We start from the raw sequence: 17,643 nt of genomic DNA, 5'->3' as shown, positions 1-17,643 counted from the left end.
ACTAGGTCCGTGCAGCAGAGCTGGTGTCCAGTCGTCCTGGTTAACCCTTTCCACTGGATAAAGGTCTAGCTTTGTCAAGCCCGTGTGGTGGCCAGTGTGCAACGGTCACCACACTAAAAAAATCCATGCACAGACATCTTCCACTCCCTCAATTGGCGTTCAGGACTGGAATATCAGGTCCTTCATTGAAACATCTGTGAACTCGTGTGGAAGCAAGTCATCCTTTTTTGAGGAACTGCCTATAATGATAATGATCTTGCACCAAGTCCCCTCACCTTTACTGTGTGACAACTACAAGAGAAATGCAGGGAACAGCATCAACCCTTGTACATGGCCGCCTTTGACCTTTGACATTGTTAACCACGAGGGACTATGGAACGTCCTCCATTTCGACTGCCCCCAAAAGTTTGTCGCCATTTTCGGCCTGCTCCACGATGACATGAAAGCCATGATCCTGACCAACGGCTCCACCACAAACCCAATCCATGTCCGGAGTGGGGTCAAGCAGGGCTGCATCATCGTGCCAACCCTCTTCTCGATCTTCATCGCTACAATGCTCCACCTCACGCTCAACAAGCTCCAAGCTCAAGTGGAACTAAACTATAGAACCAATGGGAATCTGTTCAACCTTCGTCGCCTCCAGGCTAGATCCAAGACTATCCCGTCGTCTGTCGTTGAACTACAGTACGCGGACGACACTTGCATTTGCGCACATTCAGAGGTTGAATTCCAAGCCATCGTTAACATCTTCACCGAGGCGTACGAAAGCATGGGCCTTACACTAAACATCCGTAAGACAAAGGTCCTCCACCAACCTGACCCGCCACACAGCACTGCCATCCAGTCACCAAGATCCACGGCGTGGCCTTGGACAACGTGGACCACTTTTCATACCTCAGGAGCCTATTATCAGCAAGGGCAAACATCGACGACGAGGTTCAACACTGTCTCCATTGCATCAGCGCAGCCTTCGGCTGCCTGAGGAAGAGTGTTTGAAGATCAGGCCCTCAAATGTGGCACTGAGGTTATGGTCTAGAGGGCTGTAGTGATACCCGCCCTCCTGTATGGCTCAGAGGCGTGGACCATATATAGTAGACACTTCAAACCGCTGGAGAAATACCACTAACGATGCCTCCGCAAGATCCTGCAAATCCCCTGGGAGGATAGATGCACCAACATCAGTGTTCTCGATCAGGCTAACATCCCCAGCATCGAAGCACTGATCACACTTGACCAGCTCCGTTGGGCGGGCCATATTGTCCGCATGCCCGACACAAGACTCCCAAAGCAAGCGCAGACATAGACGACGAGGTTCAACTCCTACACGGCAAGCGAGTCCCAGGTGGGCAGAGGAAATGTTTCAAGGATACACTCAAAGCCTCCTTGACAAAGTGCAACATCCGCACAGACACCTGGGAGTCGCTGGCCAAAGATCGCCCTAAGTGGAGAAAGAGCATCTGGGAGGGCACTGAGGACCTCGAATCTTGTCGCCGAGAGCATGCAGAAAACAAGCGCAGGCAGCGGAAGGAGCATGCGGCAAACCAGACTCCCCGCCCACCCTTTCCTTCAATGACTGTCTGTCCCACCTGTGACAGAGATTGTAATTCCCATATTGGACTGTACAGTCACCTGAGAACTCACATTTGGAGTGGAAGCAAGTCTTCCTCGATTTTGAGAGACTGCCTATGATGATGAAGCCCTGTCCTCCTTGTCCTATAGTAACTTCCAGTCCCCCAACATCTCAAATTTAAAATTTTCTTCACCATTTTTATATCCCTTCATGTCTTCGGCCCTCCCTATCTCTGCAACATCCTCAAGCCTGACAACCCCTTCTGAAATCTCCATTCCACCAACCCTGGCTTCTTGTGCATCCCTCCTTCTTTGCCCTACCATTGCTGGCTATGTTTTCAGTTGTCTAGGCTCCATGCTCTGGAATTCACTCCCTATTGAGCATGCACCTCTCCGCCTCCATCTCCCCCTTTAAAACTCTCTTTAGTTACGCACCTCCATGACTTGGCTTTTGGGCACCTCTCCTAAGAGTTCCTGTGTTGCTTTAATGTCCCATTAATTTTGATTACACCTCGTGAAGCACCTTATGATTTTTTTATGTTCGTCTATAAATGCAAGTTGTTGTTGTGATCTTACTTTTTAATTTTTTCGGTCAAGGTATATTTCAGGGTATGTGCATGTACATTTTGCCGGGTGTTAATTCCTGGATTCTTTTACTTCAATCTGGTTCAGTAAAATTACTGAGTCGAATACCTCTTGTACTTTGAACAAAGCAGTCTTTATTACCGGCCAGTAAGACCTATCAGACAGAAGATATACTCTCTGGATAGAGCGTACACACTCCCTACGGATAGGTGAAGTTACATCGTAAAGCGTTAACAGTTATACAGTTTTGAAATCAGATAACAAAATACAAATGGATTGACAGTCTAACTCAGCCACTCATTAGTCAATCTATATGAGATGTTCTTCTTGAAAGCTCAAGTATTGCCTCCAAATGTTTCAATCTAATGGTGTGACTATTTACTGAGACCTTGCAATTCTGCAGATGTATTTCATGTTACAATTATATATTATTGGCAGGATTAGTGACTTGAAACCTTGAGACAGACTGTTAGCTATGCTGATGTTGCACTATTTGCAATCTGACATTCTCCCAACTATTCTTCCATGGCTTATACATTTTCATATATCCCGTTTACTTTACTGTCCTTAATTCCATATATTCCGTTCAGATATCCACATCCCCCCTTTTATCATTCTATGATAACATTGAGGATCATTCTATGAGTATTGCATTGTTGAGTAGTTCTCTAGTTTGTTGGATCATAACCCTGGAACCCTTGACCACAAGAGGGTCTGCTAACCTTGTCATTGCTTTACAGCAGAGGTTAAGGCAACCAACAATCAAACAGCAGGTAATTATTATGATGAGAACAATTGCCCCATGTATTAGATAGGATCTCCAAGATCCACCCAGAAACCAATCAAACCTGCTAAGTTCCTTTGCTGGTGTGGATAACTTCTTCACCTCCCTCCTTATGTGATCGGCAAGGTGGGCTATGTTTTCTGAACTATCAGGAATGTAAGTGCAACATTCAGATCCTATCAGGGCACACGTTCCCCCTTTCTCAGCTAACAGGTAATCGAGGGCCATTCGGTTTTGTAATGCTACGGTCCTTATCGCTACCATTTCAGCTGTGATGCCCTCCAGAGCCTCAGCAGTGCGGTTAGCTACCTGTTCCAATATCGTTTCTTTGAATCCATCTAACAGTCTCAGTTAGGGTCAGGGGAACGGTGCGCAAAGGAATTCCCCCTTTAGAATGTATAGGGATATGTGAACACACCCAGCATCTAGTGAAGTGCCCTTTTTCCGCATAAACGTAAGACATATACAAAAAGGTGTTTACATGGAGCTCTCGCCTTTGTCTTCCTTCCCGTGCACCAAAACTGTCATATATCAACACTATTATGCAGACAGTAGCATACAGACACAGTCTCATCTTATAAATAGTCCAATTATTTAGCTGATAAAAAGAGTTCTGTTTTCACATTTCCCTTCAGGTCTCCGTCAGTGTATTTGGCTGTCTGACAGGTAAGAGTTCAAACTGATCCTCCTTCAACTGCCTTGTTCAGCTATAGGGAGGAGGAGATCTGGAACAGAAACAGGAATTAGACTAACCAGCAAAATTTGTTTAAATGGTGATGAGCTTGCAGTGGTGCAGGTGAACCCAGGCACTTTTCCCCTCAACCTTGGCTGCAGTGGGGGTAGTGAGTGACACCTAAAAAGGCCCCTCCTATTGTGGCTCTAATCCCTTCCGAATCCATACTTTCCTGGTGCCACGAGGGACAATTCGGGTAAAACTGGGAGGTCGAGGTGAGCATCTTGAACCTGGTTGTGAACTAGTCGCAGAGCCTGAGTCAGAGAAAGAACATAGGTGGTCATCAGTCTAGCTGAGATCTCATATCTAGGAACAATTTCCCTCATTAACACCTTAACAACAGTCTGAGTCTTATTGTCCAGGTTAGGGTAGGCTTCAATCCATCTGCTAAACACATCTACTATTACTAACACATATCTGTAACACTGAACTTTTTGCAACTGTAGTCCAACTGAAATGTCTCAAAGGGACCTTCGGGTAGGGGCGTTTTACCCCAATCACAGGGGACTCCCTTCCCTGGATTATGTTGCTGGCCAACCAGGCAACGACTACTGATGTTCTGGGTGAGCGCCTGGAGTTTAGAGTGCCACCAAGTAGCCAAAAGTGTGTCACTCGTGGTCCTTGCTCCACAATGAGTAGCAAAATGCAGACATTCTATAACCCATGAGGCCAACTCGTCAGACATGCAAGTCTGTTCCGCGGGAGTGGTCCAGAGTTTAGAAACATTGTCATAAGTACATGCATAATATTTCCACAACAGTTTATCTTTTTCAGGAGCGTCCCCCTGTGCTTTTATAACATCTTGGATGGTTGGCATTGGTTTTTCCGAGGCTAACTTATCCTTCGCAGGATTTTTAGTCTGACTCATAATTTTGGGCACTACCATCTGTTGGTCACGAGAGGCCTGTTTGGCCTCTTGGTCAGGACAACGATTCCCTATATCAACCAGAGAATTTCCGGTAGGTTGGGCGGTACATTTGACAATGGCAATGCGTTTGGGGAACATGAGGGCTTGCAACAAATCAGATACTAGCTGTTTATGAGATATCTCATTCCCCTGTGAGGTTAGGAATCCCCTATTTTTCCATAATTGTCCGAAATCATGCGCCACCCCAAAGGCATACCTAGAGTCGGTATAGATATTGACTTTGAGATCTTTGGCCAAGATACAGGCTTGGGTGAGGGCGAATAGTTCAGCTTGTTGAGCAGAATTGGCGGTTTCAAAGCAGCAGATTCCAAGACCTGATTCTCCTGGTTTACTATGGCGTATCCTGAGATTCGTGTATCTTCTGGATTAATAGAAGTACTTCCGTGAACAAACATAAACAATCATGACTGGGTTCTTCCTCATCTTGGGGTGGCTCAGTAAGAAAACAGGCCGGATTAATTGCAGTATAGTGCCAAAAAGTCAGTTTAGGATTGCCTGTGATTTCAGTGGGTTCTGTCGGATTGCCCTGCACTGAGATCTCAATCGGATCAATGGGAGTATAACCCACTTGGGAGGGGTTCTCTGCCCACACATGAGGATCCACATAGTCAGGTATACCGGAGCCAGTATGATGCTGTAGAGTCGTTAAGACCTTCTCGGGGTCCCCATGAAATTGGACTGTTCGGCCATGTTTTACAATTTGCACATCCCGGCTGGTAGGGTCAGCCTCATCTATGGCCTTGCGTACCATAACTCCCAAATCTTTAGCATGGTGAGGGGCTAATACTTCACGAGCAATATGCGGTGCCATTGTTAGGGGCTGTTTCCACAGATTCTTATCCACTTCCACAAAATCTGCCTCTCTTTCCAGTCCAGTCACTCTAGCCCTTAATAGAATTCCCTTCACTTCCCCTTCGTGATCCTGATAAAAGTTCTGCAGGTCCTGATTCTTTCCACTGGGATCGTATGCTAGGGTCACGTGATAGGGTGCCTGCGGCAGGTCCAGAGACCACCACTGAGGGGTTCTAGTGGTATAATACTGCCGCTTAAGGGTTTCCTGTTTTACAATAATCCCATTATCTCCACACTCCAAATGCAACTGGAATTTGCAAAGGAGGTCTCTAGCCATCAAGTTACAGTCCAGATTGGTTGTGATAACAACTCGATGTTCCACCGATTCTTCCTGGTAACCCATTTTAACCGGTTCTGACACTGGGAAGGTCGAGATTTGTCCCAGGAATCCTGAAAGTTCCTGTGTTTCAGTAGAAGCAGGGAGTTTAAGCTTTGATTGTACAGAAGACATGAAGGCTCCCGTATCTATCAAAAAGGGTTGCCACTCATTCAGAATGGGTTCGTCGTCCGGGGAGGATCCCTGCACAATCAAGCTGCGTAGTCAATCGGGGGACAATTGACCAAAGGGGTTGTTCTGGGAGAAGTTAGTGTAAGATCCTCCTCTCCCCCCTTGCCCCCCTCCTCTTCCTTTTCCATGCTGACGGTAGGGGCAATTTTTATTCCAATGTCCTTCCTGCCCACAATTAAAACAGTCAATTCCTCTTACCCAGTCCCGGCCTCTTCCCATACCATGCCGGGGACAATAGGGAGGTTTATTAGCAGGGCTCGGGCCATTTGGTTGTTTAGTATAACCGTATCCTTGCTTATCCATCCAATCCTGTATGCCACACTACGGTTCTATTGATCCTTCCTCCCGAGATGGCTCTTCCTTTCTAGTCACGTATTCAGTCTTGACCCGGGTTGGGGGCGCACCTCCCCCCTCCCCTTTCTTTTTCTGCCAATAATATCTAACTGCCCTTTCCATCTGTCCGGATAGCGTGAGCAATCAAATAGTTGTTTGAAGATCACAGACATCTATCGAGAGGTGGTCTGCAGCTTGTTGTGCATCAGGGTTTGGCATTGGTCTGACAGGGAATTGGTGTCGGGACTTTGGGATCTTGGAAATCATTTCTAGGCCGGAGGATGTTTCAGAGCTGTCTGACTGCTTGACAGTTCTGCGTCTCGATCGGCGGGGGTGTTTGCTATGTCTTTCACAACTTGGACTGGTAGGTTGACTAGAAGATTTACGGGACTGTTTGTGATGTTGAGATATAGTTCTGCCCTTTTGAGTGTGAGATCTGGTCCTTTCGGCTATATTGCCTGTGAACTGGGGATCCGAATCGCTATCAGAGGATGAGGAGTCAGTTTGGGTTTGTTGCTTTGGTGATATGTGGTTGTTCCTAACTCTTTTTACCGGAGTGTTAGGTGGAGGGTGTTGGGAAGAGGACTGGAGCAAGAGGCCAGGGGGTGCGGGAGGCGCCGTTGGGCGCTGAGTCAGTGGTCACTCATCAATTTCATCATCAGCCTCGGTTAACACAAAGCCAGCCATTTTAACTTGTAGTTGATCAATACCTTTCTCAGAGGTCCCAGAGGATCTCTTAGCAAGTTTCTCGTGCGCACATTCATTCTTTTTTTTTAAAGACGTCTACAGTTTTAACATGTGTTCCCTCTGTCAATGCAAGTCCTAATTTAATAGCATTTGTTTGCCAACTCGATAGAAGTGATGCATCTTTTAATTTCTGACAATAATGTCGCCAGGTTGCAATTAAATTTTTTTTTTTTCCCCTTTTCCTCGTCCCCTTCTCCAAATTAATCCCTGTGCTTTTTTTTTTACCTCTATGCTTTAGTGTGACCTAGAGGACACTGGTCATCCCCTAATAATTTGTTCAGGGCTCCTGATAATTTTCTAAAGTCTTCAGCTCTTTCAGGGAATTCCTCACATAGCTTTTGTAGCGGACTATGCGCATCCGTGGTTTTATCTAACTGATTACCCATTTTCACACTGCCCCTCGTATTACTGTGTCGCTACGCGTTCGTGTCGTCATGCAATTTAAACAAACTTAAAAATAGACACAGACTTTACAGAACTAACACGGACTTTAACTAACTCCAAATAACCAAACTTTACTAATGCTAACACTTACCCGCGTCGCCGCACGGTTCGCGTCGCCGCGCGATTTCAATACTAAACTACCTCGTCGCCTCGCAGTTCACGTCGCCGCGCAATCTGCGTCGACCCGTGGCTCGCGTCGCCGCGCGAGTTAAGATACTTTAACTTTAAAAGGTAAACAAGGACTTCTAACACTTACCCGCGTCGCCGTGCGGTTCGCGTCGCCGCGCGATTTCAATACTTAAAACTTTACTTAAAACTCTAAACACTTTAAGACTTACAGACTTACTGCCATTAGCACTGACTTTCGCGATTCGCGTTGCTGCGCCTCTGCGTCACTACGCGTCGGCGTCACTGCGCGTTTACGTCACTGCGCGTCTATGTCACTGCGCGTTGACGTCACTGCGCGTTCGCTTCACTGCGCGTTTACGTCACTGCGTGTTCGCTTCGGCCCTACCTTCCGAGTTGCTGCGGGGGTTTTTTTTTAAATTCAATCAGAGCCTAGACGGGCCAAGTGATATACAAGGTCGACGTCGTACCTGAGTTGAACACCTATCTTCTATTTAAATCCCCATTTTATTCCCTGTGAGCCTAATTTTCTAATTTTGATTTCTTATGAGCCTCAATTAATTTCTTTCAGTCTCCAAATCCTTTCGCGTTACTGCGCAGTTTAAATTCAATCAGTCAATGAAAGCCCTAATTTAATGGAGTTTTTTTCTGCCAATTGGACAGGAGTGATTTTATATTTTTCATAATTTAAAATCTCAGAACATTTTTTTTCTTTCAGCACCTATTTAGTACATTACTTTTTTTTTTTATAACTAGAGAGAAGTCTGGCACGTAGGCTGTGGACTGCTTTTCATTATCTCAATTGTTCCAGCCTCAAGGTCGTGTTATTTAATATAATTTTTTTTTTTTAAATCCTTTTGCATCCATCTCAGTTGTTTTGCTGTGCCTTCTCTGAATGTTTGCTTTCAACAAGTTTTTCTTTTTTTTTAACCACCGGGACCATGTAATTTTTTCTTTTTTAACAAATCTATCCTTTGGGCATTTCCTGGCTCCGCAACTTATCATCCGAATATACGTAATTCAATAAGGTTCACACTCTTAAACTTCCCACATACAGGACAACACTACGAAGGGTTAAAACAAACTTTCATTCTGTTTGAGATAAAACAAACCACAACTCCCCGGCTTTTTTTTTACAGTAAAAGTCACAGAAGCATTTCTCATTTAAACAGACATTCACAAGAGTCTCTTTTCTTTCCTATTAATTTTTTTTTTGGATCCATGATTGATCATCTATCCCTATCTAGCTCTAACTATCTTTCCAAGTCGCCGCTTGGTTTGCGTCATCGCGCAATTTCCCTATCTCTATCCCTATTCTAAGTTTGAAAGGTATTCACCAGATTGTCCTGGATCTCGTTCAGACACTACCTGAGAACCAGCGAGTGGCTAAACTTTCCTCAGACTTTTGAAACCGGGGGAAACTGGAGCAGTATTGAAATCATACTCACTCCAGTGGCCACTTTCCCCTCGTCTCGTCCAAGGCTAGTCTGGCTCTTAATTCGCAAGTTTTCGGCAGTCGTCCGTTGAGATCCCACTTCTGACACCAAATGTTAATTCCTGGATTCTTTTACTTCAATCTGGTTCAGTAATATTACTGAGTCGAATACCTCTTGTGCTTTGAACAAAGCAGTCTTTATTACCGGCCAGTAAGACCTATCAGACAGAAGATATACTCTCTGGATAGAGCGTACACACTCCCTACGGATAGGTGAAGTTACATCGTAAAGCGTTAACAGTTATACAGTTTTGAAATCAGATAACAAAATACAAATGGATTGACAGTCTAACTCAGCCACTCATTAGTCAATCTATATGAGATGTTCTTTTTGAAAGCTCAAGTATTGCCTCCAAATGTTTCAATCTAATGGTGTGACTATTTACTGAGACCTTGCAATTCTGCAGATGTATTTCATGTTACAATTATATATTATTGGCAGGATTAGTGACTTGAAACCTTGAGACAGACTGTTAGCTATGCTGATGTTGCACTATTTGCAATCTGACATTCTCCCAGCTATTCTTCCATGGCTTATACATTTTCATATATCCCGTTTACTTTACTGTCCTTAATTCCATATATTCCGTTCAGATATCCACAAATCTGTCTTTCGAGATATAGGTAATACTGTGCGGATGTGTAAAGCCTGGATTGAAATGTAAATGCTTTGCTGACGAATCAGTATCTGAAAGAGAAAGAAATCTTAACATTTTGTGTATGACACTAGGACACAACCTATCTTGTAACACCAGCATTCTTAGTTTTTGTTTCTGATTTTCATAATTCAGATATTTATACCTTTTGTTGATGTAATTTTAATTTTTTTTTCTATTTTGCAGATGTTGAGAGTATAAACAGTCTGGGTAATTGTAAGAATCTGCACTATTCGTCACCCTATCTCAATGAAAATGATTTGGAAAGTGGACCACGTGCATACATTGAACTTCCAATCCTCAGGATGGCCCATTGTGAATATTTATTAAGTAGCTTATTGAAAAAGGATTCAAGGTACGTATTTTTACTGACTAAAAATTACAAATAAATAGATGCTGGTTTGAATGAGAAAGTATTGCCGTAGAATCTTTAAACAGAACTGCCATATCAATCCTCATGGACAAAGGAAGGGAGGCCCAGGAATGCAATCTTCAGGCGAGGCAGGAAGTCAGTGGCAAGATGAGATTGGGGAGCAAGTGAGATTGTGTGGAACAAGTGGGAGACAAGGTGGAGGTCTGTTAGAGAGTGGAAATCTCATCATCATCATAGGCAGTCCCTCGGAATCGAGGAAGGCTTGCTTCCACTCCCAAAGTGAGTTCTTTGATGGCTCAACAGTCCGATTCGAGAGCCACAGACCCTGTTACAGGTGGGACAGACATTCGTCGAGGGAAGGGGTGGGTGGGGCTGGTTTGCCGCGCGCTCCTTCCGCTACCTGCGATTGACCTCTTCGCGCTCTTTGCGTTGAGAGTCGAAGAGCTCAATGCCCTCCCGGATGCACTTTCTCCACCTCGGGCAGTCTTCGACCAGGGTCTCCCAGGTGTCAATGGTGATGTCGCACTTTACAAGGGAGGCTTTGAGGGTGTCCTTATAACGTTTCCGCTGCCCGCCTTTGGCTCGTTTACCATGAATGAGCTCTGCATAAAGCATTTGCTTAGGGAGTCTCGTATCTGGCATGCGAACTAAGTGGCCTGCCCATCGAAGCTGATCGAGTGTGGTCAATGCTTCAATAATGGATCTGAGGCATGGACAATGTATAGAAGCCATCTCAAGTCACTGGAGATATATCACCAACGATGTCTCTGCAAGATCCTGCAAATCCCCTGGAAGAACAGGCGCACCAACATCAGTGTCCTCGTCCAGTGGAAATCTATGGAGCAGGGGTTAGCGAAGGATGAGACTATGAGTCCTGGGTAGAAAATAGCTGGTCGGAAATGCAGAACAATCTCCTTAGGTGACTATGGTGGTCAGTTAGGACATTTCCTTGCTTCTTTGTCTATTTTTGCTGGGCTACCAATGTGGAACTATTGCAGCAGCTGAAACGGAGCTGAATTTACCCCCGTTAGTATCTGATTGGTTGTTTTTCCATAATAGGAACATGAATCAATTAGAAAGAAAGTGGTTTATTTTTACTGCTTTAAGATCGGTTATTTTATCTTAAAAAAGCACTCAAGCAATCAGAAAACTTGCACATGAGCCTACACTCAAGCAATCAGTCTACATTCAGATGGTCACTACACATGCAAAATATTTTATCATATGGATGGATATGGTCATTGATAAGTAATTAGAAACATTGTCCACAAAATATTGTGGTGTAGCTTATTTTATCAACTCAGCAACAATTGCTAGACGTTCTGTATGATTTTGTTCTCCATATTCCTGCTGCGGTAAAGAACCTAACCCAAATTATCAAGAGACACAAGCATGATATTTGTGAGAAATTGTTCACCCACTCCCTCATAATGATAGTCAAGGTACCAATAGTTTGCAAACAGACCAAGCTGGTGCTTATTTTTATTTAAAAAAATGTTGACAAAGCAGGCACAGATAGTTACAGTTCCTGGGGCCGAAATTATCTCTTCCCTTAAGGCCTGTTACCGCCAGAAATCGGTGGCCACCCTGCGGTGTGCAATGACCGCCGATTTTTTTTTGTGGCATGAAAATTAGGCTCCTGTGGTATCCCGGGGGTGACCTGCTCCCCCCACTACCACTCCGCTGGTGCCGATCTGTCCTAAGTGTGTCATCAGAGTGTGCACCACTAATGGTCGTTTCCCCCACCCACCCTCCCCCCCCCCATCGCAAAATTCCGCTGAGAAAATCTAGCTGTCGCCACTCGCTTTTTCTGCCGATGCATTGTGCTTGGAGTACTTGCAAAATGACAGTGCGGCTGCCATTAAAGAGGAGGACCTACTGCCGCGGACACCATCTTTTTGGCTGAAACCTTCCCTGGTGGCCCAGTGTACCGAACTTAAAGAATTGCACCGATCTCCCCTTTAAGTGAAGGGGAGAGCCACGGTGACACGTCACCGTGATGACGTCATCAGCACTATGCTGATGACTGACAGCGCCTGCCACACACTGCCTGCCCCCAACTTTCAGCCCACTAGTGTGCGAGCTTCCGCTCACCGCCACATCCGTCCCCATTATGATCGACGTCCAGTCTGCTGAAAAAAACAATGCAAAAGAGCGGAATTTCGCTCAAGAGGCCACTGCATCAACTGCGCTGGTAAAAACAGTCGAAACACGATATGCATGCCGCGTTTCCAGCGGTGGGCAATTTCGGCCCCCCTTAGTCTTACTTCAGTGCAGTGCAAAATAATAGAATTAATTATTAGGAATAAACTGGAAAATTATCTGCAAAAAGCAATCAACATAAATTCAGAAGGTCTTGCCTGACCAACCTCTTTGACCTTTTTTTTGCAGAAGTGACAACCTAAAGGACTGTGAAAAGCCATACAATATGGTATACCTAGAGTTCCAAAAAGCATTTCACAAAGTTTCATATGAAAGGCTACCTTTGACTTCTGATGCTCCATCAGTCCTCTGAGAGGCTGGGGATGTGGGAACTCCGGGTACTGTGGGCCCTCACCTCCTGCATCGATGGCCTTGGTTGGGGCAGGCAGATGCTCTGCCCTGCTAGGCCAGATGGAAATTCTGGGGCGAAGGTTGGGACCTGGTGTAACTGGATCGCAACCTACTTGTGGCTTGACGTCTGCCCTTGTTGACAGTAGGCTCCTGAGGTATGGAAAATGGTCCACATTGTCCAAGGCCTCATCGTGGATTTTGATAATCGGGCTGTGGGGGGGGGGGGGTATTGCGTGGCAGAGGCAGGTTGGTAGAGGACCTTTGTCTTACGGATGTTTAGTGTAAGGCCCATGCTCTTGTACGCATCGGTGAAATTTAAGTCCAACACCGCCTTCAGTGTGCCAGTGCAGCCTTCCATCGCCTGAGGAAAAGAGTGTTTGAAGACCAGGACTCAAACCCGGCACCAAGCTCATGGTCTACAGAGCAGTAGTGATACTCGCCCTTCTATATGCTTCAGAAACATGAACTATGTGCAGCAGACACCTCAAAGCACTGGAGAAGTGCCAACAACACTGCCTCTGTAAGATCCTGCCAATAGGCGCACCAATGTCCGTGTTCTCGCTCAGGCCAATCATTGACCACGCTCGATCAGCTCCGTTGGAAGGGCTACATCGTCCGCATGACCGATACGAGATTCCCAAAACAAGCGCTCTACTCGGAGCTTCGACACGGCAAGCGAGCCCCAGGTGAGCAGAGGCTACGCTTCAAGGACTCCCTCAAAGCCTTCTGGAAAAATTGCAACATTCCCACCGAATCTTGGGAATCCCTGGCCCAAGACCAAGATCAAAGTGGAGGAAAAGCATCCGGGAAGGCGCCGAACATCTTGAGTCTCTTCACCGGGAGCAAGCCGAAGCCAAGCGCAAATAGCGGAAGCAGCGCACGACAACCCAAGCTCCCCACCCACCCGTCCCTTCAACCACCATCTGCCCCACATGTGACAGAGACTGCCTGTCCCGCATTGAACTCATCAGTCACCTGAGAACTCATTTTTAGTGTGGAAGCAAGTCATCCTCGACTTTGAGAGACTGGCTAAGAAGAAGAAGATTTGTGGCTGTTCCACTCCTCTCCCACTAGAGTTATGGCAGGAGGGAGGAGTGCAGTGTAAGGGCCTTGAAGTTTTGGCTTTTTTTTTTACTGTAAGTATATTGATCCAACCATTAACGCTAAGTCATATTCTAGTGAAGTGTTACTCTTCCACCATCCAAAATCATGGAGCATAAATTGAGGGCAGATGAGTAAACTCAGTAAGCCTAAATGAAATGAGGAGGATTCTTCAATCCTTAATGCTGTTATATATCTGGGGAAGTAAAACCACTGTCTGGGACAGTAGGAATGAGGACTCATTGTACGAAAGTGGTCTGAGATTTTGACTCCCCTTTTCAACAATATGAAAGGTAAAGAAAAGTAAAACTCCCAAAATGTAACAGTTCTGTCATCAAAAGCCGTGATGTGAATGTTAATCACGTGTGCCTGACAACAAATTGCCTCCATTTTACCACAGTCCCATAGAATTGGACTAATTAGATAGCTCTTTCAAAGGGATGATGGGCTGAATGGCCTCCTCTGCTGCATGATTGCATGATTCAATGATTTTGCTGATTTTGATTTGGATATTTTTAAATTGTTTATATTATTGTTTGTTTTTTGTTTTAGTTTTACACCAGGAAGCTCCAGCAGCCTGTGGGTAGGGACAATAAGTGGCTTATTCAATATTAATCTGGCCACTGGTGAAATTGATGCTACTGTGCAATTTGAAGGTAATTTTGTATCATGTATGTACCATTTATGCGTATAGTCCATTCAACTCTTAGCTATTGTGACTCCTATTTTAATTAGTTAAGTACTTAACCACTTCCATTAATTAAATAATTTGCCTTGTTTCATAATATTGTGTGTTTCAAGATGCCTAAAAGTCTATGTGGTTAATAACATAACGTATCTTGTTTCAGATCATCTTAGGTTAAGCATTCAGACAGCTGGATCTTATGCAATAGGAAGTAGAAGCACCAACAAGGCAAGAGAAACTCTTCAAAATCTCTTCATCAGGGAATTAACAAAATAAACATTTTAATTTTGTATACATTCTAACCGCATTGTCTATGGTAACAATATTTATGCTGAACACAAATTGTACTCCCATTGAAAATAAATGACATGTCCGTGCAGTATTGTTGTCTGTGGGAGCATGGCAAGTAACACTGAATTTCTGTCACTGATCCTTCCCCCTCCATAACAACAATAACTTGGCGTTTATATCACGCCTTTAAGGTAATAAAAAATCCCAAGGTGCTTCACAGGAGCATAATCAGACAAGATTTGATACCGAGCCATATACGGAGATATTAGGATAGGTGTCTAAACATTTGATCAAAAAAGTAGGTTTAAAGAAGCATTTTAAAAGAGGAGGGAGAGGTGGAGAGGTTCAGGGAGGGAATTTCAGAGCTTAAAGCCCAGGCAGCTGAAGGCATGGCTGCCAGTGATTGGGCAAAGGAAACTGAGAATGCACAAAAGGCCAGAATTGGAGGAACGCAGAGTTCTCTGATGGTTGTAGGGCTGGAGAGGTAAGGCTATGGAGGAATCGGAACACAATGTTGAGAATTTTAATTTGAAGTGTTGCCGGATGTGGGTCAGCAAGCACAGGGGTGATGGGAGAAATATGAAGTGTCCTCAAATTTGGATGTCCTCAAAAATTCGCACCATCCTCCGCCTGCTTCACAATGACACGCAAGCCGTGATTCTTACTAATGGATCCATCACAGACCCAATACAAGTGCATACCGGGGTCAAGCAAGGCTGTGTCATCGCACCAGTGCTCTTCTCAAACTTCCACTCTGCAATGTTTCATCTCACCCTTAACAAGCTACCCGCTGGAGTTAATCTACAGGACAAGCGGGAAATTGTTCAACCTCCGTGCCTCCAGTCCCGATCCCAGGTTGCTCTGTCATTGAATTACAATATGCAGATGACACTTGCGTTTGTGCACACTCGGAGTCCAAACTCCAAACTATTGTTGACACCTTCAATGAAGCAAACAAGAGTCTGGGCCTCACATGAAACATCAGTCAGACAAAGGTCCTCCACCAACCTGCCCCCGCTGCACACTACTGCTCCCCAGTTACCAAGATCCACGATGAGATCTTGGACAATGTGGACCACTTCCCATACCTTGGGAGCCTACTATCAGCAAGGGCAGACATCGATGACGAAGTCCAACACCACCTTCAGTGTGCCAGTGCAGCCTTCGGCTGCCTGAGGAAAAGAGTGTTCGAAGACCAGGATCTCCAACCTGGCACCAAGCTCATGGTCTACAGAGCAGTAGTGATACACGTCCTTCTATATGCTTCAGAGGCACCTCAAAGCCCTGGAGAAATACAACCAAAGATGCCTCTGCAAAATCCTGCAAATTCATTGGCAAGATATGTGCACCAATGTCAGCATTCTCTCTCAGGCCAACATCCCCAGCATTGAGGCATTGACCACGCTCGACCAGTTCTGGTGGGCAGGCCACATTGTATGCATGTCTGATGCTAGACTTCCGAAACAAGCACTCTACTCTGAGCTACATCACGGCAGGCGAGCCCTAGCAGGGCAGAGAAAATGTTTCAAGGACACCCTCAAAGCCTTCTTGAAAAAATGCAACATCCCCACCGACTCTTGGGAATCCTTGGCCCAAGACCGCTCAAAGTGGAGGAGAAGCATCTGAGAAATGTCTTCGTTGGTAGCACGCGGAAGAACACAAGAACATAAGAATTAGGAACAGGAGTAGGCCATCTAGCCCCTCGAGCCTGCTCCGCCATTCAAAAAGATCATGGCTGATCTGGCCGTGGGCTCAGCTCCACTTACCCGCCCGCTCCCCATAACCTTAATTCCCTTATTGGTTAAAAATCTATCTGTGATTTGAATACATTCAATGAGCTAGCCTCAACTGCTTCCTTGGGCAGAGAATTCCACAGATTCACAACCCTCTGGGAGAAGAAATTCCTTCTCAACTCGGTTTTAAATTGGCTCCCCTGTATTTTGAGGCTGTGCCCCCTAGTTCTAGTCTCCCCGACCAGTGGAAACAACCTCTCTGCCTCCATTTTGTCTATCCCTTTCATTATTTTAAATGTTTCTATAAGATCACCCCTCATCCTTCTGAACTCCAACGAGTAAAGACCCAGCCTACTCAATCTATCATCATAAGGTAACCCCCTCATCTCCGGAATCAGCCTAGTGAATCGTCTCTGTACCCCCTCCAAGGCTAGTATATCCTTCCTTAAGTAAGGTGACCAAAACTGCATGCAGTACTCCAGGTGCGGCCTCACCAATACCCTGTACAGTTGCAGCAGGACCTACCTGCTTTGTACTCCATTCCTCTCACAATGAAGGCCAACATTCCATTCGCCTTCCTGATTACTAGGTCCCTCTGCACCTCAGCATGTTGTAATTTCTCCCCATTCAAATATTCCCTTTTACTGTTTTTTTTTTCCCAAGGTGGATGACCTCACATTTTCCGACATTGTATTCCATCTGCCAAACCTAAGCCCATTGGCTTAACCTATCTAAATCTCTTTGCAGCCTCTCTGTGTCCTCTACACAACCCGCTTTCCCACTAATCTTTGTGTCATCTGCAAATTTTGTTACACTACTCTCTGTCCCCTCTTCCAGGTCATCTATGTATATTGTAAACAGCTGTGGTCCCAGCACCGATCCCTTTGGCACACCACTAACCACCGATTTCCAACCCGAAAAGGATCCATTTATCCCGACTCTCTGCTTTCTGTTAGCCAGCCAATTCTCGATCCATGCTAATACATTTCGTCTGACTCAGCGTACCTTTATCTTCTACAGTAACCTTTTGTGTGGCACCTTATCGAATGCCTTTTGGAAATCTAAATACACCACATCCATCGGTACACCTCTATCCATCATGCTCGTTATATCCTCAAAGAATTCCAGTAAATTAGTTCAACATGAT

General features: G+C 45.2%; 1 protein-coding gene and 1 long non-coding RNA gene across 11 annotated transcripts in view; one reads left to right on the top strand and one right to left on the bottom strand.

Moving 5' to 3' along the window:
* The window catches only part of wdr27 (WD repeat domain 27), an 838,472-nt gene that overhangs the window by 48,375 nt on the left and 772,454 nt on the right, over positions 1-17,643 (top strand). For all 10 annotated transcript variants that reach the window (XR_011594978.1, XR_011594977.1, XM_070889135.1 and 7 more), the window contains exons 9-11: positions 9,947-10,115; positions 14,340-14,443; positions 14,636-14,700. Coding sequence is in view for 8 of the 10 variants with exons in the window: in XM_070889135.1 (XP_070745236.1) it covers positions 9,947-10,115; positions 14,340-14,443; positions 14,636-14,700 (338 nt within the window). In the remaining 2 variants the exon portion in view is untranslated. The remainder of the gene's footprint in view (positions 1-9,946; positions 10,116-14,339; positions 14,444-14,635; positions 14,701-17,643) is intronic.
* On the bottom strand, positions 2,266-8,166 carry LOC139272963 (uncharacterized). The gene is made up of 2 exons (XR_011594979.1): positions 7,830-8,166; positions 2,266-3,663 (listed from the first exon to the last, which is right to left on the bottom strand). It is a non-coding gene; the product is annotated as an uncharacterized lncRNA (long non-coding RNA).

This window comes from Pristiophorus japonicus, chromosome 9, assembly GCF_044704955.1.
Source record: "Pristiophorus japonicus isolate sPriJap1 chromosome 9, sPriJap1.hap1, whole genome shotgun sequence".
NCBI lineage: Eukaryota > Metazoa > Chordata > Chondrichthyes > Pristiophoridae > Pristiophorus > Pristiophorus japonicus.
The sequence above is the reverse complement of the archived record's forward strand: the minus strand, read 5'-3'. Positions and strand labels throughout refer to the sequence as shown.